Source organism: Lepisma saccharinum, chromosome 3 (assembly GCF_977018435.1).
Source record: "Lepisma saccharinum chromosome 3, izLepSacc3.1, whole genome shotgun sequence".
NCBI lineage: Eukaryota > Metazoa > Arthropoda > Insecta > Zygentoma > Lepismatidae > Lepisma > Lepisma saccharinum.
Genome location: NC_139231.1, coordinates 124,212,988 through 124,240,383, shown reverse-complemented (window position 1 = coordinate 124,240,383; position 27,396 = coordinate 124,212,988). Strand labels below are relative to the sequence as shown.

The following is a 27,396-nucleotide window of genomic DNA, read 5'->3' as shown; positions in this document are numbered from 1 at the left end:
AAACATAGCGAATGAAAGCCACCAAAACACTACAGAACATCACGCGAGATCGAACGCGACGCAACGGAAGTAGCCCCGAATCAGCACTCAAATCCATTACACTCTCCCCTCCTCTCTCTGCTAGCATGTGACATTCACTGTAGCGTAGGTGGGTGCAGGCCACGCCTTCCTTTGCGACGTGCCCCGCAAAGCGATAATTGACATCAATGCCGCTAGGAGCGCTGTCGTATCCATTGCAACAGACGATGAATTTACGTGGGTATAAATCGCCTTTTAAAAAACTGTGTGATAGTTAAGCGTTATGGTGACTGATAATTACGTGAATACGTCCATTTTTCTTTAGGGGCTAAGCCCCGAAAGCCCCAAGGGACGAGACGCCACTGCTATTTAGGCCTGTATTTTTAGTGCTTTATCATCAGTCACAAACACACACACATACGCACACTTGACCATGGGCGCCCATATGGGGGCAAGGGGGGGGGGGTCCTCGAGCTCCCCTTTCTGACTAATGGAATTTAGTATGCTAACATTACTTTTTATGTTGATGACAGGATCCATTTCAGTACACCCTACATATGGAATCTTGAAGACACCCCTGAGAATCTTGAAGAGCCCCTCCCCCCTTAAAAAAAACTCCTATGGGCGCCCATGCACTTGACCAATGTGTTTACTTGAAATATGGAAAGAAATGGAACACTTATTTATTTACTTGTAATGGGTTATTTACTTGCACACCGCCTGTGTTTCATACTAAGGGTAGATATGTTTAGTATTAGAAGTACGGACTTTTTCATTATATGAAAACAAGGACTATGTTGAACATCTCTAGCACACGCAAGAATACACAGATTCTAATTGTTTCTCTTTTATCGTGTAGGCAAAGAAATTGCTTTTATTTTTATGTATAACACATATATAGTAAAACCAAAAAATAAATTGTTTCAGATTGTCGAAAATCACATAAAATGCCCAGGTTTCTGAGTTATTGCCAATTTAAATACCCTGGGATTCAATGTGGAGTTTCAACAATAAACTGAATCTAGGACACCATCACCATTGAAAGTTTGAAACACACATTACATGTAGAATGTCTGCAATATGTATTTTATCTTTTCTGCAGAATGCCTTACATGGAGGCCACAATCCAGGAAGCCACTAGAAGAAACACTGTTGCACCTCTGATGTTGCTGCACAGGGCAACTGAAGACACTGAATTCTTCGGTTACACTGTTCCCAAGGTACTTCCAAGTTCATACTGAAGCTAATAGTAATCGTAACGCAAGGAATGGCTAGTTTCTCACAGATCTGGTGGTATCATTCCTTGTAGACCTAACCGAGTTGCAGTAAATAAAGCCTGAATCCCACGGAACTGGATTTCCAGTAGGAAAGCCCTAGTTGGCGCTGGACTAGCTACCCATTTGCTAGTTTTCGCCTCACACGGTACTTGTTATCGTACTTGTCGATAGACGAGTGAAAATGTAATGGCGGCCGCGTGAGATGTAAACAATGTATCACTTCACATTTTTAAAAGCCGATAGCTATTGAACCGAGAGGAATAACGTCTCGTATAAAACGTTATTAGGTATAAACACAATGGCACTGCTAAAATACATACTTTATAACGGTTACTGTACACGTATGGATTACTATTTTAGTTGTTTCAATTTTAAACAAATACCGTGCACTCAGCATAAATGGTGTAATTCATAGCAGTTATGCTAGCAAAAATGTTAAAAGGAAATGCTTTCGTCTAAAGCCGGCTTAAAGATGGGCGATCAATTTGAAGAATGTTGTGCTTTTATCAAAAATTAAAAAAGAAAAGTATGGACTACAGATTGACTCGAAAAAACTCGGGTATACACATCAATATTCATACATGAGATTCGCAGAATTCATTCACATTTTTTAAAAAAAATCAAACATTAATTTAATACACTTGTAATAATAACGATTTTCATTTTCGGCTAATTTTATTTGTCACGTACACATCTCATCGCTTTGCATAAATACCTAAATATTAATGAACTGAATACGAATTCATTGCACGTCATTATCTCGTTGCTAACAAAAACAGCAAACACTCGGAAAGCACAGACTAAAACTCCCTTTTGCAAAGTAACAGATTATCTTCACATGCCCGAACTTTGCTCTGATTGGCTGTTCCACAGTATCTAGTCGAGGAAAGCTAGTAGCAATTAGAAAATGTCCTATTCCTCAAAACCAGTCAAGCAGTTAGCCAGGCGGCCATGGTTTCTACCTAGAAAGTCAGTTCAGCGCCAACTAGGGCATTCCAACTAGAAATCCAGTTCCGTGTGATAGGGGTTTAATAGTGGACTTTCCTACTTTATGTAGAATATACAGGGTGGTCCAAAAGTACGGAACGGGCCGAATAAAACCAAAATGCATGCGGTTATTGAAATTTCATATGTGTACATGTAGTTTGGGGATGGGGAAAACCTACCGAACCGCTCTTGAAATATAGTCGCCATATTAAAAGCCGCCATCTAGGATCGAGATCACTTTTTTTAAACGGGAAACTAGGCATTTGACACATGAAATTACACTGGAAAAAGCTCACAAACACGATGGTAGCATTCATTTTTGCAAAACTTTATTCATGTTCATGCTACAGGGTGTTAAAGAAGTGTCTCAACGTTTTGTCTCATTGTTGCGGGATGTTAGAGGATATGCTCAATGTGTCCACCATTGTTGGCCACTGGCATATTGAGTCGATTCACCCATTCCTGATGGACTTTCGATAGTATGTTGGGTGTGATGCTTGCAAAGCACTCGACAATTCTGTCTTTCAAATGTTCCAGATCACGATTTTTTACGGAATAGACTAGTGATTTCACTTGGCCCCACAGATAAAAATCGAGGGGGTTAGGTAAGGCGAGCGTGATGGCCATTCCACAGGCCCCCTGCGACCTATCCACCGATTGGGAAACTGGATGTTCAGATAGTCCCTAACATTGTGACCAAAATGTGGGGGAGCGCCGTCATGTTGAAAGAACTCGGGGAAACTGTCATCCTCGATCATGAGAGATGAAAACACTTGTGTATCCAGTAAGTTCAAATAATTCTCGGCATTGAGGGTACCGTCGATGAAGAAAGGTCCTACCACACGGATTCCCCATATGCCACACCATACTATCACTTTGAACGGAGGACTGTCCCAGATGTATCCACCCAATGAGGATTCGATTCAGACCAGTATCTCATGTTTTGTCTGTTCACCTCCCCATTGAGATAAAAGTTTGCTTCATCACTGAACAACATCTTGTGAGGGAAGGTAGGGTCTTGTAACACCTTACGGGGCATTTCTTCTGCAAATTCAACCATGCGGTCAGGATCGTCCTCACTCAGGTGTTGAAGCAACTGGATCGCGTATGGATGCCATTTGCGCCTTCTCAGAATCCTCATAATGGAAGCACGAGTTACACCAGTAACAGCAGCATGACTACGGGTACTACGTTGCGGACTCAACGTAACTGCCGCCAACACAGCTCTTGATGTAGCTTCATCTGTGGCTACCTTAGGCCTACCTGATTTGAGCCGGTTTGCAACAGATCCAGTCTCTATGAACTTAGCGATCAGTTTCCGCACAGTACTGTCAACAATGGTAGTTCGTTCTGGATGGCGCTGACTGAACTCATCGGCGATGACTTTCGAGCTTCTTTCCCCACACATCAGGATGATTTCCACGCGTTCCGCTTGTGTGAGCTCCATTTCTTAGTGCACCTTAAACAATGAGAGAAACCGTTGAAAACACTTCTTTAACACCCTGTAGCATGAATAAAGTTTTGCAAAAATGAATGCTACCATCCTGTTTGTAAGCTTTTTCCAACGTAATTTAATTTCATGTGTCACATGCCTAGGTTCCCATTTAAAAAAGTGATCTCGATCCAAGATGACGGCATTCAAGATGACGACCATATTTCAAAAGCGGTTCAGTAGGTTTTCCCCCTCCCCAAACTACATGTACACAAATAAAATTTCAATAACAGCATGCATTTCGGTTTTATTCGGCCCGTTCTGCACTTTTGGACCACTCTGTACACATTAATATCCATTCTTTCATAAGTAATAATTATTATTGCGCTGTGAAGATATTTTACCTTTACTTGCTTTCTGGAAATTTTAGTTTTTGCCTATTTTTTATTGAGGGGAATAAAAACCTAATTTTTCCTTGTCTTATTTACACCTCTGTGGTACGTAATATCTGAACTTGATATTTGTGAGTTTTTGAGTGAGTTCAGTGAGTTTTTGTTCTATGTCCACTTCATGTACAGTAAGGTTAATCGAAACTGCACCTACAGTTTATAGTGGGACCCGAGACCCCTCGATTACAAGGCAACAACGATACCACTATGCCATCGGAGAGACGCTGGGTGGACTAACCATTGGTCAATATCACGGGAACCATACTAATTAGAAAGAACAAATTTCGTGGACGGAAGAGCCTGTCAACTGTAGTAACACTTTGCAATATGAACTGTTGTGCATCATCTGCGTCATCACTAGACGTCGGATTTTTAAGTTCTAAAAAGTGTTCTTTTAGGCTCCTAAAATAGGCTCTAAAAATCCTAAAATAGGTTCGAAAAGTCCTAAAATAAAACCTAAAGATCTTAAGTTAGGCTCGAAAAATCCTGACGAAGGTTCAAAAGAACTTGAAATAGTTTAAAATTCTTGAAAAATGCTGATTAGGTATAGTCACCGGCAATGAAAATGTGACACCTATATCCTGAAATACGCACTATCTTGCATAAAGTTATATGCGTTGCCTAACGCTACGGCGATGGCAGAACTTACCATTGGAAATTTGCTATTAAAATGCACTGTTCGCCGTATAGTTACGCAACAATCTTCTTTCAGGTTTTCCACAGTCAAACTCAGCAATGTTGTCTACGAGGATCATCTTATAAGCTGAAAATAATCTTCAACAAAAATGTAGTCAATGGTGCAAACTTTAGTGCTGAAATGTTAGTTTGCAAGGCGTGAATGCCACAAAGCACCTAAGGGACGCAAAAGTGAGCAAGACCGCAGAGATCAGACCACATTGGATTGTACAGGTAACAGTGGCACCAGACATTTTGCTTTGTTTAGAGCTTTGAAAAATCACCATGGACTTGGAGGAAGGGAAATCGACAGAGAGATCGTTTCAAACACGTTCGTCATTGAATTTTTTCGTGACCAAACAAAGCAAACGCATCTGTATGACATAAAAATCCAGTAAAAACTTTAAAAATATATAAAAACCTTAAAAAAAGGCTTCATTTAAGCGCATAAACCTAAAATAGGTTCTAACAAGCAAAATAGTTTTTTTTAGTCACTATACAACTTTATCAGTTGTTGCGTATTTTAACGAAACGCTGGCATAACTTATTATTTCTTACATACCTGTAAAGGAAGAAAATAGGTTAGAAACCTAAAATCCGAGATCTAGTCATAACCTACCACAGTAGGCGCTTTGTTACAGTGTTCAGTGTTACAGTGTTCATTGTAACTTTAAAAAACCTTATAACAGTTTCGACCGAAAAAATCCATGCCCAGAATGAAGCTCTTCAAGATATATGTATTGGTCATGCATATGCATCCAAGAGTAAATATGTGCTTCTAATATTTATTGTTCAGGACACGATAATTGTTCCCAATCTCACGGCCATGCATATGGATAAGGAATATTGGGGAGACCCTGAAGAATTCAGACCAGAGAGATTGCTGGATGAGAACGGGAGAGTCAAGAAGGAGGATCACATCATCCCTTTTGGACAAGGTATGTTGAAATTCGTCAATTCTCTTTCTTGCAAAAAAAATGTATTCTTGTAATTCCGCAGGTGCATAATTCTAAAGTTTAGAATGTTAGATATTTTTGTGTGATGCCTAATCAATATTTTCCTTTGGTCGTTTATATTTTTATAATGATTCATATTTAGTCCAATATTCTGATGCTTCCGTTACTGTCTTACGAAACAACAATATTAAGTTTTCAATTTAACTTAACCACCTGGGGTATATTGTGGCGTTTGTGTTTCTGTCCCTTGTCCTTGTGTAATTGAGATTGTTTCTTCATTCACTTCCACCAATGCTAAGGCCTGAAATCGAACTTAGGACCTCTCAAGTCGTAGATTGCTGGGCTAACCACTCCGCCACAGAGGTCGGTTTATGTCAAGACAGATTGTCATCTGTATGACCTGATTAGAAGTCACCATAGTCTGTTTTACCCTCCTGGTTAATTTCGTCTCTTACAGTTGAGGTAATTGGCTTATCCTTCTTGGAAGATATTCAAACGTCAACCTCTCCCCCCCACCAGAACTTCTCTTAAACTTTTGGCCAATTCCAACATTCGTAGCGTTCCAACATGAACGCGGGGATCTTAAATAGGGAGGTAACTTGCCCCTCCCGATTATTCCTATTGATGGTAGAGACAGCCCTGAACGGGCCAGGTACAAATATCTAACTTAACATTAATATAGACTCATGATTAGGTTTTATACTGAACTGAGCAATGCGAATGGCAGAAAAAGAGTGTAGGATAGCTTACCCTGATCGGTTTAGAAAACAGACCAATAGCTCCTGCTTCTCTGATGATTCCAAGTAAAAAGACCTTGTGTCGCTCTCATGTGCACCTATTTAACCTCTCGCTTGACCTCTCGTCACCTCTAGCCAAAGACCAGTGTTCTTACCATTTCCTGTAAAAGGCTTATCCTACGCATTTCTGAGCAGGAGCTGGCAAGGACTGCCAGGGTCAATATTTCTTTCACCGAGCGAATATGCTACGATCTCGCTCTTGCAAAACAATTTCCCAAAATGAAATTGTAATCATTAAAAGTTTAAATTGAACCTTCTGCCATTCACCAAAATTTAAAAGGTATTTTATTACATGAAAAAAAAAAGGTTACATAAAATAAAATAATACTGTCGGAAACCCTACACCTAAAAATTTAATTGAACAAAATTGAAGCTCAAAGCTTGACTGCAGAAATAAAGTATTTTGTTTTCATTAGGCACAAGCTGTAAGAGTCTTTCGTAATGAGAAATTCTGACGTTTGATCAACATGCGATAGCAAGTGTTGTACGCAGGCCCGCGGAGTCAGCGGAAAGTTCAACACACTGGATCGTAACTCGAGACATGCGAATGGCTTCTGCGTTTCGCATAACAACTCGGAGAGATAAGTAATGGCCTCTGAACAAGTGCTAACTAAGCGCCAAACATAAGCCGTGAGAAACCTTGAGGCCGTATGCTCGCGGTCTTCCGCCTCGTCAGGATGACAGTTCAAGAGGCGAGAGAAAAGACCGTGGTTAACACCAATCTCCGCTTGGACTGCGCGGTTTTGAAATGGATGCACTGAAGCCAATAAAATAAACAACACACTCAGTATTGGCTACCCACAACCACACGAAGAGAAGAATATAGTTGAAGAATAAATTTTCACTTGTCATTGACGTTCGTAGCACACTATGTTTAGGATATCTGGAAACATATGATTCCTCGTTGCGCAACATGCGAAGTCAGAAGGCAGGGCAATCCGGACACACGCGAACCCCGGAGTCCTGGGGTACGATGCACTGTTCCGGAAGATGCACGGTCTTGGACCGATCACAATTGCAGTGGGGGACCGGGTTCGAATCGCGGTGTGGAAAGTTCATGAATACAGTTCAGCAGATGAAAACACGTTGGCAGTGGGACGGGCGAACAAAGAGTAGTCCATGGAGAGCCACTCCAAGTAGCGTTTGCAAGCCCCAAAAGATGCGTTGTCCGATGGCGATCGCTGTCGGGGGAGGGGGGGGTACGACATTCCCCCGAAAGTTCAAAGCACACGCCATTCCATATTTCCAGCACAAATCTTATGCCGACACTGGAGAGAGAGAGAAAATGTTGCTGGTTGCATACGAGAACGGAAGATATACCGTGCCGTTGCATACAGTATGCAAGGTGACCAGGGGTTGCGACGCCTCAGCCACTCCAGGAAGGAGAATACTAAACATGGCCACTCGTAGAATGAAACTGTTCAGAGGTGGCCTGGCAGGTTGCAGATCCACAAGGGTGGGGTCTCAATACATTTGGGTCATTAACTGTACCCGGAAAGTTCCAATATGTCTTGAAGATATGCTGCCTGGCAGGACAGAGCAAAAGAGGGAAGAAGTACAGGAAAGATGTTCATGTTTCTTCTTAAGGAGGTTAGAATCGTGGGAAGTTTGCTCTGTAAGGTGAAATTTCTTCTGATGTTGTTGACTATGTTCCGATCCTGGGAATTTTCCTTGCTGCTTCGCTGGTCCCAATTGTTGGTAGATAATATGAACAGGGGCGAAGACGACCAAAAGGGGATAGGTCGTTCTAATTGCCGGGAGTATCGAAAATGCATTACAGCAGCAGGGGCGTCTTGAGGGGACAATCCCTGGCGATTTCAGCTCTCACACCGGTGACATACACTGCTGGAATTCAATGGAGGCTGTTGAGCTCCAAAGCCGTCAGGAATGAGGCGTTCTTCTTCCGTTCTCAAAAAGAGTCGCTGGACTATTTTTGAAATTCTTGGAACTCTTAGAATTTACGAACAGGGTAGGAAACAGGTAAGATATTGGAAAGACTACATTGCTCTCAGTCAGTGAATATTTAAAATATAAAAAAAATGTGTAAAGTAATCGTTATTTTATAGGCAAGTGAAAATCATGAGTAAAGATAAATAAACTAAAATAAACTAAACTGCCCAATAAGAGTTATAAATTATAAAACAAAATTGGACTGAAGGCTAAATAAAATAAAAGGCGGAAAATGTACTTTGACGCCTTCACCCTGGAACACTATTAAAATGAAATATGACTTCTTGAAAATTAATAAACATACATTGACTAAATTATATAGCCCCTGGGTTCTCCCAAAAATATAGAATAATGGGCAAAATAAACTAAAGTTATGGCATGGCACTAAATGCCCTTTGTTGACATATGATCAATATACAGAAAGGGACAATAAAATAAACGAAAATATCTAGGATTAAATATTGATAAAGATATAGAAAGTAATATATAGATGGTATAAAATATATCCCGTGGTATCAGAAGAGTAACCCGACGAAATCCATTAACGTCATGTCAGAAAATTGAAAGCATTGTAAAAGTAAAGAACTGAAAAAAAATAACCCAAAATTTGGTAACAACTGTTAAAACGGACGAAACCAAAAGTAAATTCTGGATCATTAAGATATAGTAAAGAGTAGATGACATGGCTCCAATGAAGTTAGGATCATTATTAACGAAATATACATAATAAAATGGATGAATAAATCAAGGCAACATATTGACACATTTTTAACTCTCACTAGTCAAGGTTGGTTTGCGCCTGCATACCCCTGACGAATAGCATAAATAGACGGTTAAAATGAAGTTCCAAATTAGTAATATGACAACAGTAACGGGAAAATGAGACAAAAATATTTCATGAAATTTTGGTTCGTTCGTCTCTCTTAGGTAAAAGTTAAATTCAAAGGTGAAACTAATCTGGGTTAATTATTTAGAAAACATTTCTTGGCTATCTTTGAAGTAAATTTACGGATCTGAGAACAAAAGAAAACATATATAAGGCATTGCGTTAAACAGAAAAGAGGAAAAAACTACTCTACGTCATGCTATAGCTCGTCGTGTATTTTCTTTTCACTTAGCATAAATGCTCGCCGCGTAAGAGAATGCTCTTGACTCATGACAACTGTAGGCGTCTAGATCCAGTCTTTTGAGTTTTTAACCTAACAGGGTAAACAAAAAATATTACTCTTTTATGGTCGCCTTGGGAATTCAAAATATATAAACGGAATCGTAAACGAAACATAATGACAAATAACCTGGGAAACACGTCCCTTTCGTATGATATGCTTTCAACTAGATACTATGATGTGTCGGAGGTTAAAATATAGACACAATTACTCGCTATTGCCGACTTTACGAAAATTAACACGGAATTAATCTGTAAGAAGTAATTAATTTCATTCGTGAAACTTTTGAAAATTCTGAAGGAACGAAAAAAAAATCACATAAATAGGTGCCCTTGAAGAGGCTCTTATTAACACCTCGGTTTGAGGCTAGAAATTCAGTGTCGAAGCCACCTGAGTTTAAAATTCATCTGCAGCAAATTCCGCATCCATCCCGACACTTGATGAAATGAACGGTGTCATCAAATTCTCTCTCTAGGAGACTGAAATATGATATGTTTCTTCCGCTAGCGCGATGATGAGAACTGCGAGGGAAGTGCAATTCAGCATAAAATTTTAACTCGAGGAGTCTAACTAAAAAATATCTTTCAATTCTGCTGGAAGTTTCATCTGAATCGGAGGGAAAGGTATATGGCGGCCGTTCTGGATGGGTGGAGCTCCCGTGAGGGATGACCAATAGCAGGATCGTGTTCTTCCTCTGCGAGGAACACGATGATAGAATCTTAGGACTGGTAACGAGGGAGGCGGTGCCAAGGAGCAAATAGGAAGAGGAAGAGAGTACCTTTCATGTACTTTTGTTTCTTGATGTACCTGGATTTCCGCGAGATATAAAGAGGAGAGAAAAAGGGGGAAGTTTGCTCTGCGCCCCAAGCTGCTACGAACTTGTTTGCATAACTGCTAGGGGAGTGCGTGGAAAAGCAGCTTGATTATATGTCGTCATAAAATATGTTTTGAATGAAGGCGACAATTGATTCAGAATGGGGCTGGGAGTCCTCGGTTCGAGACACAACTACGTTTTGCGTTTTCACCGTAACTCCTTTAACTTTCTTTACTTTAACAGGATTAGTTTGAACAGAGCGAGATGAGGTTTTAGCATCTAACTTTAACGGATTAGAGATTTGACATGCAACATTAAATGTATCTAAACGAACAGGGGGAATTGCAAGTGGCAAAATTTCGTTTGGAGTACCTGCTTCGTCATAAAATGGGTCTTGAAAAGTAAAAACTGACTCAAGATTTCGGGTTGGTTGGGACCACGAGTCAAGAGTCGCTATCCGACTGGGAGATATTTAAAAATCGTACACTTGAATGCACATTTACTCGTTCCATTTCCCTTGGGCAATTATTTTCCAAAACTTTTAACTTTTTACATCTTCGCTGACAACAAATAAAGGCAATAATTAAAATACAAATAAAAACTAGTGTTAACGTAATTACTGAACAAATGATGTACGGGTAGTGGAAAGATCTTATGATCACTTCCTTGAAGGATAGGGAATTTACTGAGAGATAAAGGCAATTAAAATTAATAAATATCGGAATAACTGCATCTTGTTTAATTAGGTAGCAATTATTGAACCTGAACGTGCTTAAATTACCACAACTGTTATCCTAGTATTATTGAAAAAAATTAATTACTTTTCAGCCACTAAATGTCAAATCAATGAATTTGATAAATCACATATTTTTACACAGAATAAATTAAAATTAAAATTTCTCGGGATTTTAATTAATTTTAAAAACAACGAAATTAGTGCAATGCAAACTGTCAGCCAGGAATAATTTTAACTGAAAATAGATAAAATAACATATCTCGTCAAATGCATGAAACTTCACACCTTGCTTATTAATAGCACAAATTACATGTTCTAAATGAGAACTTGGTTTTCTGCTTCATTTTGGTCGGCTTACGCAGACTTCTTTCTTCATTTAAGACTAAATGTCATGGGGACATTAACATTTCTTACGTTATTAACTATAATAACGGGTCTTTTCACACAACTACCGGTAGTTTTAATATACACAAAGAAAAGACAAATATACACTAGATAACGCTCGTGCCGCACTTTCGTTGTTTTAATTAACTAAGTGAGCTCACTGACAACATATTTAATTCTTTTCATAAGTCATGCATGGATGGAAGAAATGCATATATATTTCAGAGCGCATTTATAAATAACTTCATATATAAAACATGCAATTGCCTAACAAAATAGTTTTACATCTACGAGAAAACAACAATGGTGCGTACATTAGGTTTTATACGTTTGGCGAGAAAACGAATTGACCTATTGATACTTTAGGGAGATGAAACGAAAAATAAAATAAAATAATAAAAATAATAAGAAAAATAGGATCCACACAGAAAGTAAACAATTACGACATGTGCTTTGGGCTACTTATGGGCGGTCACTGGTTCGAAATCTTCCTCTTGAAGAGATAGCTACAATATTCGTTTCTTCCTCACCCCCTGAAGGGCGGTGATAGCGTTTTAACCTTTGGACCGCGACTAAATCGGACACAATCTGGCCCCGTTTATTTTCGTATTCCACTAAATAGGAATTGCTATTTCCCTTTCTTCCTATTACCTCGGGCCCAGAATAAACACCTGAAAAGCACTTAGCCGTATTTGCCTTCTGAGTGGGGTCATATAATAATACCAATTCACCAGGAGCATAACTTGTTGCTTGATGACGCCTGTCAAAATACTTCTTTTGGGACTCTTACGTAAATTTTCATGAGCTCCGTCTCGTGCCTTGTTTAGCTTTTCAAGTTTGTCTGTGTTTGCACTATTTTCGCAGGGATCTGGGTGAAGCATACTTTTCCAGGGCAGACGGACTTCGAACCCATGCATGAGGTAAAACGGACTAAATCTACTGGAATCCTCGCGTGTAACATTATACGTAAACACTACTGGTTGTAGATAGGTAATCCAGTTATCATGTTTTGGGATTACAAAATGCTTAATTATACTTTGGATCACCTCGTGACTTCTCTCTTCTAAGCCTAAGGTGTTATGATGATACGCAGTAACAAATTTTAACTGAATACCGAGTTTAGCACTAAGTTCTTTAAATACAGAGGAATTAAATGGTTCTAAGACCGGCCGTTGTTTGGACGATAACCTCTATTTCCCCTGCCCTGAAAGCCTCGTCTGTTGTTATTTGAACCACGATTGTGATTAACATTACCTTTTGATAATTTTGGCCTACAGTTTGAAAATTGTCATTATCATTTGACTGCAAAACTTCCTCGACTTTTAACGCTAGGTTGCTGACCTGCTTAGCCAATGCTTCTACAGTGGACGATTCTGAAGTAGGGAGAGACGTTTGTTGCAAGGTCCAATTCAGCTTTCAGAGCTTGCAGCTGGTTAGTCATTTCTGGATTAGCCCTAGGTGCTAATTCCGGAACAACCGCCGTAATGCTAAATACGGGGTTCTGGTGAGGAATGCGCAACTCAGCAGGAGACGTAGAAAGAGTTTCCTTCTGAGCCGTATGCTAGAGCTCTTGCACTGTTCTACGGCGCATACGAAACTTTGCTTTTTCATATTCCTTAAGATCTTTCAAAAGGTCCGGGACTGAGTTATATTGGTTTTTTTTACATATATATTTCATTAACATGTAAATTCCAGTTGAAGACCTGCGTTGATATACTTAAGCTGCTTATTCACAGCCATGTTAGGGTCCATCTTAAAAAGGAGGGTCTGTTTATCTCTAACGCAAGATGATACCGGTTCATCGTCCCTGTAGAACCGATATCTGATCTGCTCCTCGATCTGCAGCTGATCAAGGGAGCCTATGAACTCTTCAATGAGCTTTTTCTTGACGTCCTCATAACTAACTAAATTGACGCCTTGTTGCTGGCTAATTGCATTAAGTGGGCCGGCCCACTTAACAGCGCCGGAAAGATTTGTCTCTTTTTCGTCTCCTTCTAATTATTCCAAATCGCCGCACTTTCAAAACGATCTATGAATTTAGTAACATCCTCCCCCGAGGCACCCTGAAACTGAATGCTCTCGAAAAGGAGGGGATGAACAAAAGGTATTTGAGCCATGGTGGGTGGGTCGATAAGAACTGTTGGACGATTATCAATTTGAATATTAGCCTGCGCGCGTGCGCGACTTCTAGTTAATGGAGGACTTCTGATTGGGGTGGATGAGGCACAAGGGAGGTCCTCCACATCAAAAGACGGACCAACAACAATATTGGCTAGAATGATGAGCCTATCTAAGGTGGTATCAAGTTCGTCCTCTAAGTCAAGAAATGACATAAGGCATTTCTAACAATGGTGACGTATCTTACTTAAAAGAAAAAACCCCAGTTAGTAAAAAAAAATCCGCGGAGAAACAATTCTAGCATGACATTAACGAATTTCAATTTTCATTTATTTCAGAGTGAAATATCTGAAAGTTCAACAAGCCCAACGCAATTTCGATGTCTAAACTAGGACGCTTCTCATTTAAAAAAAATGAAAAGTCCCGCATCAATCCACCACGTAGCGTTCCAACATGAACGCGGGGATCTTAAATAGGGATGTAACTTGCCCCTCCCGACTATTCCTATTGATGGTAGAGACAGCCCTGAACGGGTCAGGTACAAATATCTAACTTAACATTAATATAGACTCATGATTACGTTTTATCCTGAACTGAACAATGCGAATGTCAGATAAAGGGTGTAGGATAGCTTACCTTGATCGGTTTAGAAAACAGACCAATAGCTCCTGCTTCTTCGATGATTCCAAGTAAAAAGACCTCGTGTCGCTCTCATGCGTACCTATTTAACCCCTCGCTTAGCCTCTCGTCACCTCTAGCCAAAGTCCAGTGTTCTTACCATTTCCTGTAAAAGGCTTATCCTACGCATTTCTGAGCAGGAGATGGCAAGGTGTGCCAGGGTCAATATTTCTGAAACCAACGGATATGCTACGCATTGAAGATACATTATTTTTTGATGAAATTGACGATTGATTTATTTTATTTCTATGCGCTTTTCCGCCACTTTTGTCTAATCACGAAGATGAGAATGAGTGATGATTGATAGATTTAGTTTATTTTACCTCGCTTTTCTGGCACTCTTTGCTAATCGTGCAGATGGAAATGAATGTTGATAAAATGTGATGGATGAAGGGACAATCACAGACATATGGAGACGTCAGAACACAAGCCCATGGCTGTGAGTCCACACGCCACAGTCTCGCTAGTCTACAAAATGCAGTTCAGGGTGTAGGGGAGAGTCGTCCAAAATGGGAACACTAATAACATATCTTGGCCTACCAAAAGCAAATTTATCAATAAGAAAAATATTTCAAACCTTTTATTTTCTGATTAGATCTTAGACTATCAGGAAAAACATTTTTCTGGAAACTATGCAATGCCCCCGTTTTGGACAACCCTTTAGGTAAAATTGGGTACTCATATGAAACAATGTAAAGTCGAGGTCTAATGCCAAATTTTGTTGCGAATTTTGAAAGGGCAAAAGTTAACCATGAAAATACAATAAAATTATAAGAAAGGAAGTATTTTTTGTCGTTTTTGTTTTTTAAACATCCCGTTTGACCCTCCATCCCCGGTTTGGACAACTCTCCATCACTACGTAGAAGCAATGTTTACATGTGAGTGTATTTGAAAAAGAACTACCCCTTTACGCCCCATGGGTGAATGATGCTATGATGAAATGTTATGATGAAATTGATGAAGGGACACTCATGAAGGAACAGCTATGTATACACCAGAACTGGAATTTCAAGTTATCAACGCGCTTTGCCATCGAGGAGGCAATTTAACCCTTCTGCCTCTTGTACAAGTTGAAAGGGGCATATAGTGCTGACGCTTTTTAAATAATAAACCAGTCAAGGTCAACCACTTTCACTGCCATTTACAATACATTCCTTTTCACACGCAGGAAAACGACTGTGCGTTGGAGAAACTTACACGAGGCACACGCAGTTCTACTTCCTGGCTGCACTCCTACAGAACTTCACTTTCGAAGTACCAGAAGGTGATCCACTACCTTACACTGAAGCTGAACTCTGTGGATTCATCTCTGTGTCCAAACCCTTCAGAACGAAGATAATTGAGAGAACACCCATGCTGTAGATAAAGTTACAAGTCTAATGCAAAGCGAAAATGATGTGCGTTTCTGTGCGTAAGTTTGACATTGCTGAACATGAACTAAACTGGTTTGTGCTGTACCACATCAAGTAATGATCAGCCATTTCCAACTCGGGCAAATAGTGTTACTGAAATCACTGTGTTGAGTTTAATTGTAGACTTAGTCACATTGAACTATTTCCAGGCACATATTTAATTATCAGTAATGTATGTGTTTATAATAAAATTTGTCTTAAAAACATCAGTTGTGATTTGTATTTTAAATTATATTCCTTCTTGTCACTGACTTCCCTAGGCATACATGTTACGAGATTAGTGCTACCTCCATTTCAGTACAACGATGAGATTTCATTTGGGTTTTACATTAGCAACAAGCACAAAATCTATAAAAACTTTGAAAAAACACAGAAATCAACTTCATGTACTCCAGGGTGCGAAATCCTGAAGGGGACGGGGGGATTTCCCCCACCAACAATCTTGGCCTCAAAAATCCCCCCACAAAAAAATTTCGGGTGGGGAGAGTTTTTGTTACAACAAGCAATTAATTTCAAATATACTGTACTAAGAATAATATCGAAAACATACACAAATTAGTGTAGTTGTGAGTGTTCAATGCTTTCTCTCTCTCAAGAGATCATTAACAAATCTACATCAATACGCACAATAGAAGTAAATCAAGAATGTAAAACAATAATAACTATGAAATCTAATTGATTTATATTAACATAAAAACTTACACATAATAAAACCACTTCACCTATTTCATAATTTATTAACATCTTTAACCAGTTAGTAAAGGAAGTACTTTGCTACATTATAATATCTGATATACGTACATGAAAGTAACAAATTTATTTCTTTGTGTGTAATTAATAATAATACTATTTTTAATTACTAATTTAGTAATTTATTTTTACTTTCAATAACATTATAAATATGTATATCGTATAATTTATATGTATGTTTGTGGGGAAAGGGGGTTGTAGATTGAGATATTTCTCCCCCCCCCCTCAGTCTTAAATGATTTCGCACCCTGATGTACTCCACTAAATCCCATAATACTACGATTTTTAATAGTGATAGTTATAATGATATGTCCTTCCTCTTATCAAAGATTTTTATTATTGCAATAAAAATGTAAATGTTGTGCAGAGAATGACAGTTACACTGTCTACACTGGAATTTATTAGACACAGAAGGCACGAAATCAAACGCAATGGAACAGTTTCGAATAATGTTAAAGTTATAGATGTTCAATGACAGCAATACTTTGCCTGCCATGCTATAGAACATATCGACAAAACAACAAACAGCAGATATGGTTTCCACAGGAAGGGAAGCGCGGTTTAGTGTCAATCGCATGTTTCATGTCATCCAGTGACTATGGCTTTGTGGGGTACACATCGTTCTTCAGGTTCCCAGAGGTAGAAATCTAACGGTGTTAAATTGGGAGGTCTGGGTGGTTATTTGACACTTCTTACATTTTCAATTTTAGTTTCACTTTCATTTTAATTTTAATTTTGATCCTAATCTTAATGATGTAATTTGATTTAGTCTTAGTCTTGGATTCTATTAATATTATTTGTATCAATTAGGTAGGTAGGGTAGATAAGTTTACATCATAACAGACTAAAATGAAGTTAATTCAACAATTAGATTAATTATATAATTATACACTGTATGTTAACATGCATGTATCCTATCATAATATGTATGTTTTTAATATAAAATATTTATTGGTTTTAGACAAAGTCCATGCACCCATTTGTATCCTTGTATATCCACAAAACTCATCTCCAAGTAAACAAAATAAATAAACAAACAAGGAGTACTAGAAATATGACCTACTCTGGAAACCAGAGTGGATCAAATACCCTATTGCGAAGTGTAAAACCAGCGAATCTCAATTCACATAATCCAACTAATAAACATTCGCATATCACCGGACCTAGTACCTAGGGGAGAGTTGCCTATATCGCACCAGTTTTCAAAAACACGAATGTTCCGTAAAAACAAGTGACACAATCTAATGTTTTATTGTTCTCTCGTGTAAAAGAATATTTCACCTTTTATGACAAAAAATTTTATTTCAACTGATACTACGAAAAACAAATTAAATTTTAAACCCTTGCAAAAGGTGCCATTTAGGCAACTGGTCTCCTAAATTGCACCACAGGTAGCCGAAATCCTACCGCATTTTAAAATATAGGCTATAGAACTGACATGTATCAACCACAACAACACACTGTAGCATACCTTCTGTGAAAGTATATACAGGGTATTTCAGAGCGACCCAGACACTACCTTTTTCTCGAGAACGGGAGATCGTATCAAGTTGAAACAAAAAAAATGTACAACTAAGTTGGGCCCAAAGAATCCGTAGAAAGTATTTGCAACAGCCCGAAAGCCACCCTTCGTGGTTTTAGTGGGGGGCACATGCCCCGTTCGTGCGACTTTCAAATGGGAAGGGTATGTTTGAAATGCAGATTCGGAAAGGCGGGGAAACAATACGATTGTTATATGAAACATTTGTCTGTACCACCTACCGTTTTCCGTGTAGAAAATGGTTTTGCAAAGAAAGGAAGGTGAGCCAAATCGAGTATACTGAGCTTAAGCCTCGGCTGGATGTTTCTCTCAACAGCTGAAAACTGCTTCTCGTTCTGTTGACAAAATCTCCTAACATATGCCTCCAATTTCGGTGATACTCTGCAAGGCTTTTCTAGAAGGATACACGAAGGGATGTATTGAATAAAAAATCGAATTGGGATTCTAGTTTAGCGTACAAAAAATTGGAAATGCAGCATTAATTGGATGTGAAAGCAGCTTTAAATGGGGCGTTTGAAGAATTTTAAACCATCTTACGGTTTAGGTTCAACATTGTGCATCTTAGTGTCGTGAATTTAGATAGATAATTCCAAGCGTTTGCACAATATCTTCAACAGAAATTACATAATTTTATTACAAAAAATACAAGTATTTAGTTCCCACGCCTTCTAGAAGTTCGAGGATTTTCCGCTTATGGCGCTGCTGTCGCTTATGGGCAAGCAACCCTCTGAATGTGTATTCTCCCATCTGCGGCACCGGTCATGTGCCGCTCGGAGCGGAGGAGGGGGGGGGGAGGGTTAAACACCGCAATTTGCAAACTTATCTTGCTTTGACATCTGGTTTATGTTTTGTCGGCGCAAAGACCTTGGAAACTCAGGGAAGTGCATCCATTCCTTCAGTGGGTGGCTACGTTCAAAATACAAGACAGACAGTCTTGCAAGTCGAGGAAGTGAATCGCCATCACTTAGTTTACACAAATTACGTCGGTTTACTAGTCTGATCCAAAACAAGAAAGCCAGTTACTTCGTTGACTTACTCTGTGATGCTCTCCGATTTTTTTTACATATCTAGGTTATGCATCATAATGGGAATTGAAGAAAATGTAGGATGGAAGAGAGTGGTTCAGAGATTCCCATTTTCGCATTTTGACTTTTTTTTACCTAATACAATTATATTACTTATACTAAATCTTTTGTGGCGCGGTGAGACCCAAGAACTGATTTATTTTAATTTATTGAAGCTCAAAGTAAATAATAGAATAAAAATTTAAATTAACATTCATCATATTATTATTATTATGATCATCATGCGTATTATTATTATTATTATTATGAAACGTATAAAGCGCAAAATTTAATAGGACGACAATGCTCTGTCTGAGTTTGGTGTGAAGTAACAACATTTTAATAAATTTATTTCCAAACCATGAATTTCATCTGAAATTAATGCTCCCCGATCGCATAGTGGTAACGTCATCACCTTGTAATCAAGAGTTCCCAGGTTAGGGTCCCACTTTAAACTGTAGGTCCAATCCCAATTAGCCTATCTGTGCATAACATAGGACTTAATACAAAAATTAATGTAATATTATGTAAAAATTGACAATTTTGACTGACGTGTCGGCGTTAAATGAACCTAAAAATTAAAATACAAATTATACAAAAATAACAGAAAATTTACGAAGGGGAAAATTAAAGTTACTGGTTTGAAGATGTAGAGGCTGGGGAAAATGAGACAGGAGACACTTTCCTGGAATCCCCTTCAATTTGAACAGTGACTTGACATTGGTAACATTAACTAAGGAAGCATTCATTCATTAACTGACATTCGAGCCTATTGGACTTATGACTTTGCGGTGCATCACAGTCAGAAATCTGGTGAAATCTTAATATTTAGTTTCAAGTGGGATCCAAACCACTCCTTCGGGAGCGGCGTTCCTTCAACGGCTATTGAACCCGGGGCCCTCTGATTACAAGTAGGCCCTCCTTGGTAATGGTGCATAATATTTGAATACAATTGAATTGTATTCCTTTTCCAGCAGTTTAGCGAGTAAAATTTTAAAATTTCGTTTACACTCGAAACTAGGGCGACTTTTTTTTTCGCCTCATTTGAGCTGGAATGAGACTTGGGAGAGTCTAGAACTTGTAATACAGAAAACTCAATTTTATTTATAACTCTTTTATCTCTCTCTGTGTGTAAAACCATAGTATCTTTTTCACGATTAGGTCTTGTTCCATTTTCCCTCCTGCGTTCTTTGCTCTCTCTCCCTGGCTCTTCAGATATAGAGCATCCTTCATTTCTTGCCCTTCTCTTTCTCTCTCTCCCTCCACTTGCTCGTTCTCTATTTCGTTTTCTACCTTTTGTTTCTGTTTCTCATTCTCTCTTTCTATAGATTTCTCTGTATGCCTCTCTTTTTGTTTCTCTTCCTTCCTTTATCTCTTTATTGTTCTGTACTGTTTCTTTTCTTTGTTCCTATTCTCACTCCATCGTGAGAAATGTTTATCTTCATTTCTCTCAATCCACCCCTCCCTCTGTTATTATAGTATGTTTTGGTTGGTTTTCCACTTCCTTTTCTTCTCTTTCAGTCTGTTTTGCCTCTTTATTTCCACTGGAGGCACATGGCACAGTGGTTCGGATCCCACTTTAAACTGTAAGTCCACTCCCGATTAGCCTTTCTGTGCATAAAGTTGACATAAAACCACAAATCAATCAATCAATCTTTATTTTCACTTTCATTCTCTATCCTTTGGTTTTTAAGCATCACGCTCCAGCCTGCTTTAGCCTTCCTCCGCCCCTAGAAGTGTCGTCCTCCACTGGTACCTATTTATTTGAGAATGAGTGAACCCCAGAGCCGTTTTATGCAGAGAGAAGGCCGCAAAAATCCGACCTTACAAAACACGCCCAGGAATCTAATCTTAGTCTCCTGCAGGCCAGTGAGACGCCCAGCCGACTTTACAAAGGGAAAACTTCCCTGTTATTGTCCTTCAATACTTTCTTTTTTTCAAATCAACTTTAATCTCTATTTTCTCATTCGAAAAAGAATAGTTTCGGAGAATTAGAGATTAGAAAAAGGAATTCACCTTGGCTTTTCTGTCACTTTTGAGGCGAGGACTATTTAGGGGAGGGAGATCCAGAGGGCACTGGCATGCATACGCAGAGGGGGTGCTGAAGGATCTACAGCCCCCCCCCGAAATTTTTAGAAAATAAAATATTCAAATGAAGGTAGTAATAAAGTCGAAAAAACTCAAAATGGCCCCCAATAACAATTTTTGTGTTTGAATTACTTTTAAAACGAAGGTTTAAAATTTTGAGCTCATATCAAATGAAAATAAAACACCAACACTGAAATTGATTTACGGCAATGTATTCTATCATTTAACCAAATATTTAATCTCCCTCTGTTCAGTAAAGGTTAGATTTATGGCACGGAACCCGCATTCACATTCAGTTGTAGATATTGGTACAATTTCAATTGAATTCACATAATACTTGAGTGAGGTGAAAATGTGTTTTGGCTGACATGACATGTTTCCATAAAACACACGTTCTTAATCATCTAAATGCCATGTGTGTGCATTTAATAGGACTATATTAAAAAATAAACCTGTCTTCAAAGCGGCCATTCATACTGTGCAACGAAGATTGAAAACAATGCTTTCAAACGTATGGTTTTCCTAGATCGGGGACCACCTCGACTTATTTTTATAAAACACAACAAAATACTACAGATCTCAACAAGCTCTCGAAGAAGATTAAATGACCAAGCAACTCAACATACGTCAGATACACCGCCCAGTTTTAGTGTTCGATACAAGAATACTTGTGAATCACCAGAAGTCTGAAAAAATACCGAATACATGGCATTTAAAAGAGACAGTCAGGGGTGCCAATTTTAAAAAAAAAAACACTGGGTGGGCTCAAAAATTTGAATTCACAAATCACATAAATTATTGGGTGGACTCGGGTCCCACAGACCCGTATAAATTGGTGTCACTGTACACAGTCACCATAAATTACATAACGAGATTTTTTTGTATGTAGCTATGGTGTGGTAAACTTAAATGAATCCAAATGGAAAACCATAAGTACGATATAGTTTACAAGTGGGTTCAAAATAATGATCCCAGGTTGAGATGTGTCACTCATAACTAGAAATTTGATGTTTCAAAACAAGACGGGGGGCAGAGGCGTGGCGTGCATGTAGCCGCTGTTACCGCAGGTAACACCAAAATATAAAGAATTGAAGAACCTGTCTTAAAATATTATTACGTACATAAACTGCTAATATTGTCGTAAAGTAAACATTGCAGACTGACATTTTTTCTGACACCGGCAAAAGCGAAGAGGAGGACTGATCCGGTACCCTCCTCAGGCAACATGAGGAAAGGGCTCTGAGCCCACGCAAGGAAGACTTTCCGTCGCGGCAAAGACTGTTACGGCGGGAGGAGGAGGCGGGTTATTGCCATGACTGTTTAGCCGCCGCAGTTGCCGGTGATCCTTACCGGATACAGATCAGTGTTGCCATATTCAATTGACAGAAAAGAGCTAAGTCGCCTAATCGGGTCTATCTTACTCTGAAGGTGTCCAGTCACACTGGGGAACGATGGCGCAGTGGTAGCGTTGCAGCCTTATAATCAAGGGATTCCGGGTTCGATACCCGGTGGAGGCACAAGTGGTTCGGATCCAAATTTTAAACTGTCCCGATTAGCATTACTGTGCATGAAGTGGACTTAAATTGCCAAATCAAAATTTTAAAAAATCAAATCACACTGGGGGAAAAGCAAACTACCAAGTGATATTTTGTATTTACTCTAAATATCAGCAATTACGAAAGTCCTCTTTGTCCTTCTTCGACATCATGGGCGAGAAGGAGAGGAGAGGGATGGGTATGATCAAGGGGTCCGCTGTCCTTCTAAAAATGTCAACCTAAAATTCTATATTTCACACATATAATATTATTTCGGTTACAGAAATTTCTGATAATTGTTGAAAGGTCCAATTGAGATTGACATACGTTGTCGCAGGAATTAAATAATTTCGGATTGAAGCAATGTTCTTGAGATGGTAGAACTGTTTTTTGGTGAAAACATTACTTACAAGCATAATTTCCCGATTGTTATCTTAGCACGCTCTGAAGTGTCAGGTGTCCCAGGTTCGAATCCTAAGCAAGAAATGGTTATTCAATGTTCGTTGTTATTATTTTACTTACATAATTATAAAAATTAATAATTACATACACAAATAAATAATAATTTTATTTCAATAATTCACCATGCATCCTCATCGTCACGATTATCCTATAAAGCGAAAGCCTTAAAGGTAGCAAAGGACGTAAAATATACGAAATAGTAGTGGTGTCAGAAATGAGATTTCAGTGGATTTAGCGAAACATGGGAGTGGGAGTTGTTAGGAAACAGATGAAGACTACATCACTCTACATACGTCTTATTTGAAACGAAAAGTTTCGCGATTTGGGCAAATCTGGTTTCAAATGAACTAAGATGGCACCAGTAGTAGAACTGCACTTCTTGCAGGTTCCGAAGGAAATATTGGGGAAGCGCCGATGCTAAAAGGGGAAGGGGCAAGAAGGGTGCTTCACGTGTTACAAAAGTAAACAACGGTTTGTGGGAGGGACTGTGCAGTGCGAGTTTTGTGAGTGGTGTCTTTCGTCTTTATGTTGTTTTCGGGCATTGTCAATTAATTAATGAAGCTTGCTTCGAGTTCCGAGGTGGCGGGTTCATCCTATCTGAACAGTGTGTGTAATCGTGCGATAGAAGATATTTTGAAGCAATCTTCCGGTTCGTTCTTTTGCAGAAAAAATCGAAATTGTGGTGAAAGGGAGGCCAAGGCCTATTTTGAACGATTTAAAAACCAACTCGTCTGCTGGATATGACCGACATTTCAATGTTTCGTGGTATAACGACTATCCATGGTTATGTGGATGTGCGCAGTTGTCGAAACTCTTTTTTTGGCCATGTACTCAATTTTCGGGTGAAAAAAAAAACGTGTGGAATTCAGGTGTGGATAACATGGACCATGACCATGACGCACCCAAAAATTCAAATTCAAATGAAAGACTTCACTTTATGACAGCATCATAGAACTTTTTTGATTTGATTTGATTGATTTTGCTTTCCTTGTGCCACTTTTGGCTAATTTGCGAAGATGGGTATGAGTGATGATATGATGAAATTGATAGATTGCAGACGTACCAGATTAATATTATATGAACTACTTGGAAGACATTGGGGGGGGGCATGAGGTGGGGAGGCGCCCAAGTCTCCCTTAAATGTCCTACTGATAACCGGTAACACTTTTAAAAATCCCACGCCACGCCACTGACGGGGGAAAATCCTTCCTATTGTCCCTTCAAATGTCACCCTGCATTAAAATTATTAGAAATTCGCTACTTTCAAATGACAAAACTCTGATTTTCCGTTTTATATATATATATATATATATATATATATATATATATATATATATATATATATATATATATATAAGTAGTAGGAGTGGGGGAGTTCTGCAACATCAAGTGAGGAGCGCCTTACTGATTTCTCTCGTAAGGCATGATCTTCACTTGATGTTGCAGTGTTGCCAACTTCTTACTCGAAAAAATCACCAAGGTTTTTGGTCTAACCTAACCTAAAGCAAGGAGTTGGCAACCTTTTTCTCGCAGTGTTGCCAACACTGCGCCCGAAAATGGGCTCGGTGGGGCTTGCCTTAATGGTTTGCTCTTGTAAGGCATAAGCCCTATTTTCTCGCAGTGTTGCCAACATCTTACCCGAAAAAATCACCAAGGTTTTTGGTCTAACCTAACCTAAAGCATGGAGCTGGCAACCTTGCTTGAGGCTTGCCTTACAGTGCATAAAGCAAGGTTGCCAACCTACTGGTATTTTTGCCATAGCCTTTTACAACAAAAAAAAAGAGAGGGGAGAGAGAGAGGGAAGAGTTAAACAACCGACAGCCTACCTACAGCTTTTTTTTCTTGGTCTAACCTAACCTAAAGCAAGGAGCTGGCAATTTTGCTTGAGGTTTGCTTTACAGTGCATAAAGCAATTTTTGCCAACCTACATATACTGGGCAAGGAGAGCCGGCACTGCCGTAAAAGAGAGAGAGATGGATGGATGGCAACACTGCACGGGTTCAACGTCATCAAGTAAAAATCGCCTTAATGGTTTTTTCTTGTAAGGCATGATCTCCATTTTCTCGCAGTGTTGCCAACTCCTACCTACACCTTTTTTTTACTTGGCAAGGGCTAGAGAGAGAGAAAAACCTATAGCTGGCAACAGTAATGAGCGAATGCGCCATATCGTAATTTTCCAACTCCGGCAATGTTTGTATATCGTGACCTTTGTAAACCTCTCTATCGGGGGAACGATGTGCCACACACACACACACGCGCGCGCGCGCGCGGGGGCCAAAATTTTTGAATTTACGGCTGGAAAAATGTTTTTCTATGACATGTTTTTGTTCGAGGCAAATTCGTAGGTGGATATTGTTAAATAAACATTAATATTGTAAATATATATATACTTATTGTATTTAGTTTTTCGGTATCGAAAAGCGACTGTCATATTGTATTTGAAAAAAATATTACGCTTTTGCCTGTGGATATCTAGAAAAACGACAATTTCGTTCCCTCTCTCTGCATATGCTATCAACGTTGACACAATGACACAAATTCAACAAATACGTATGCTTGGTGGCAGAGGAAAAATACAATGAATTTTCCGGTTATTTATTTCATAGCCCTGATAGTCATCGCGTGCGTCACAGATTGTCATCTGCCGTAGGTTTTGGGACGACGGAAGTTATACTTCCTGTTTTTTTTTTTAGTGGACGCTAGTTAACAGCATAGGTAACAATGATGCGATGCGATGCATTAACTTGTGAATTTTCGAACACAACACGCAAAATGATGTGGCTGAAATGTAGGGGGGGGGGAATGTTCTAGAGAATTTGGTTCTTGGATTTCTATTGGTCCACGTTGCGTTGGCTAACATATTATTTTTGACGTCATTAGAAAACCGTATAAAACTTAAAGCGCTGGTGTAGAAAGTTCTGTTTTATTTTCAACGTCAGTGAAGAGCATTTCCGCAGAATTTCTAAAAGTAAGTAATTTTGTTTCTTAGCTTGCATGAGTTGGCTTTGAATTATAAGTATGGCACTGCTTTTGTGGAAGAAAATATACTCACAAAACATGCAAAAAGAGAGAGAATATAGAAGGTGTTTCATGTCTCTCTCTGCTTTTATATATTTGAAGCATGCATCTTGGTAGCTGGAATATCTTTTTTCTTCCGTGTGCCGTTGTTGGTAGGTAGGAAATATGTGTGCGGGGAATATTTCAAAAAAATAAATGTGTTAAATTGTTAGAGGAAGACAGGAAAAATAGAGGAGAGTTGCGTGTTTTTGATATCTAGTGGAAGTACTGATTGATTGATTGAGTTGGCGTTTTTTTAAGTCCATTTTATGCGCAGTAAGGCTAATCTGGACTGGACCTACAGTTTCAAGAACCACTTATGTCCCCACCGGGTATCGAACCCCTGATTACAAGACAACGACGTTATCGCTACGTCATCGCAGAGGCTAGTGGAAGTACTGATTGATTTGATGTTTTAAGTCCACTTTATGCACAGTAAGGCTAATCTGGACTGGACCTACAGTTTCAAGAACCGCTTATGTCCCCACCGGGTATCGAACCCTTGATTACAAGGCTATCGCTGTGCTAACGCAGAGGCTAGTGGAAGTACTGATTGATTTGATGTTTTAAGTCTATTTTATGCACAGTAAGGCTAATCGGGACTGGACCTACAGTTTCAAGAACCACTTGTGCGGGTATCGAACCCTTGAATACAAGCCTACCGCTGCGCTATCGCAAAGGCTAGTGGAAGTACATAGTTATTCGAATCTTATTTATTTAAAATATTTAGTTTTTTTTATGCACGCTTATTGATTTTAAACCTAAAATTAAATAAAATCCGGCAATTATATCCAATTATACTTATGGCTACAACGAGCATTTGCAAAAAAAAAAATGGCTTGAGATTTTTTTTGCCACTTAAACAAAATGGCTGACATGCCAAATATGAACAGGCTATATAGATTTGAGAGAGAGATGGATAAAAAAAAAGTTAATTAAAATTTAATTTCATGATTGCAACACGGAACTTAATGATTGATTTAGTTTATTTTACTTTACGTTTTGTACCTCTTGGCTAATTTGCAAAGATTGGGGATGAGTGATGAAATAG

At 38.9% G+C, this 27,396-nt stretch overlaps 1 protein-coding gene across 2 annotated transcripts in view; it reads left to right on the top strand.

Moving 5' to 3' along the window:
• Positions 1 to 16,055, top strand: part of LOC145985396 (putative cytochrome P450 304a1) — a 145,944-nt gene extending 129,889 nt beyond the window's left edge. The window contains exons 7-9 of one of the 2 annotated variants that reach the window (XR_014441419.1): positions 1,121 to 1,238; positions 4,876 to 5,072; positions 5,635 to 5,757. Coding sequence is in view for 1 of the 2 variants with exons in the window: in XM_083119369.1 (XP_082975495.1) it covers positions 1,121 to 1,238; positions 5,635 to 5,776; positions 15,606 to 15,799 (454 nt within the window). In the remaining variant the exon portion in view is untranslated. Of the gene's footprint in view, positions 1 to 1,120; positions 1,239 to 4,875; positions 5,073 to 5,634; positions 5,777 to 15,605 lie in introns of those variants that run through there. The other variant, XM_083119369.1, reaches the window with a different exon arrangement.
• Positions 16,056 to 27,396: the final 11,341 nt, after the last annotated feature.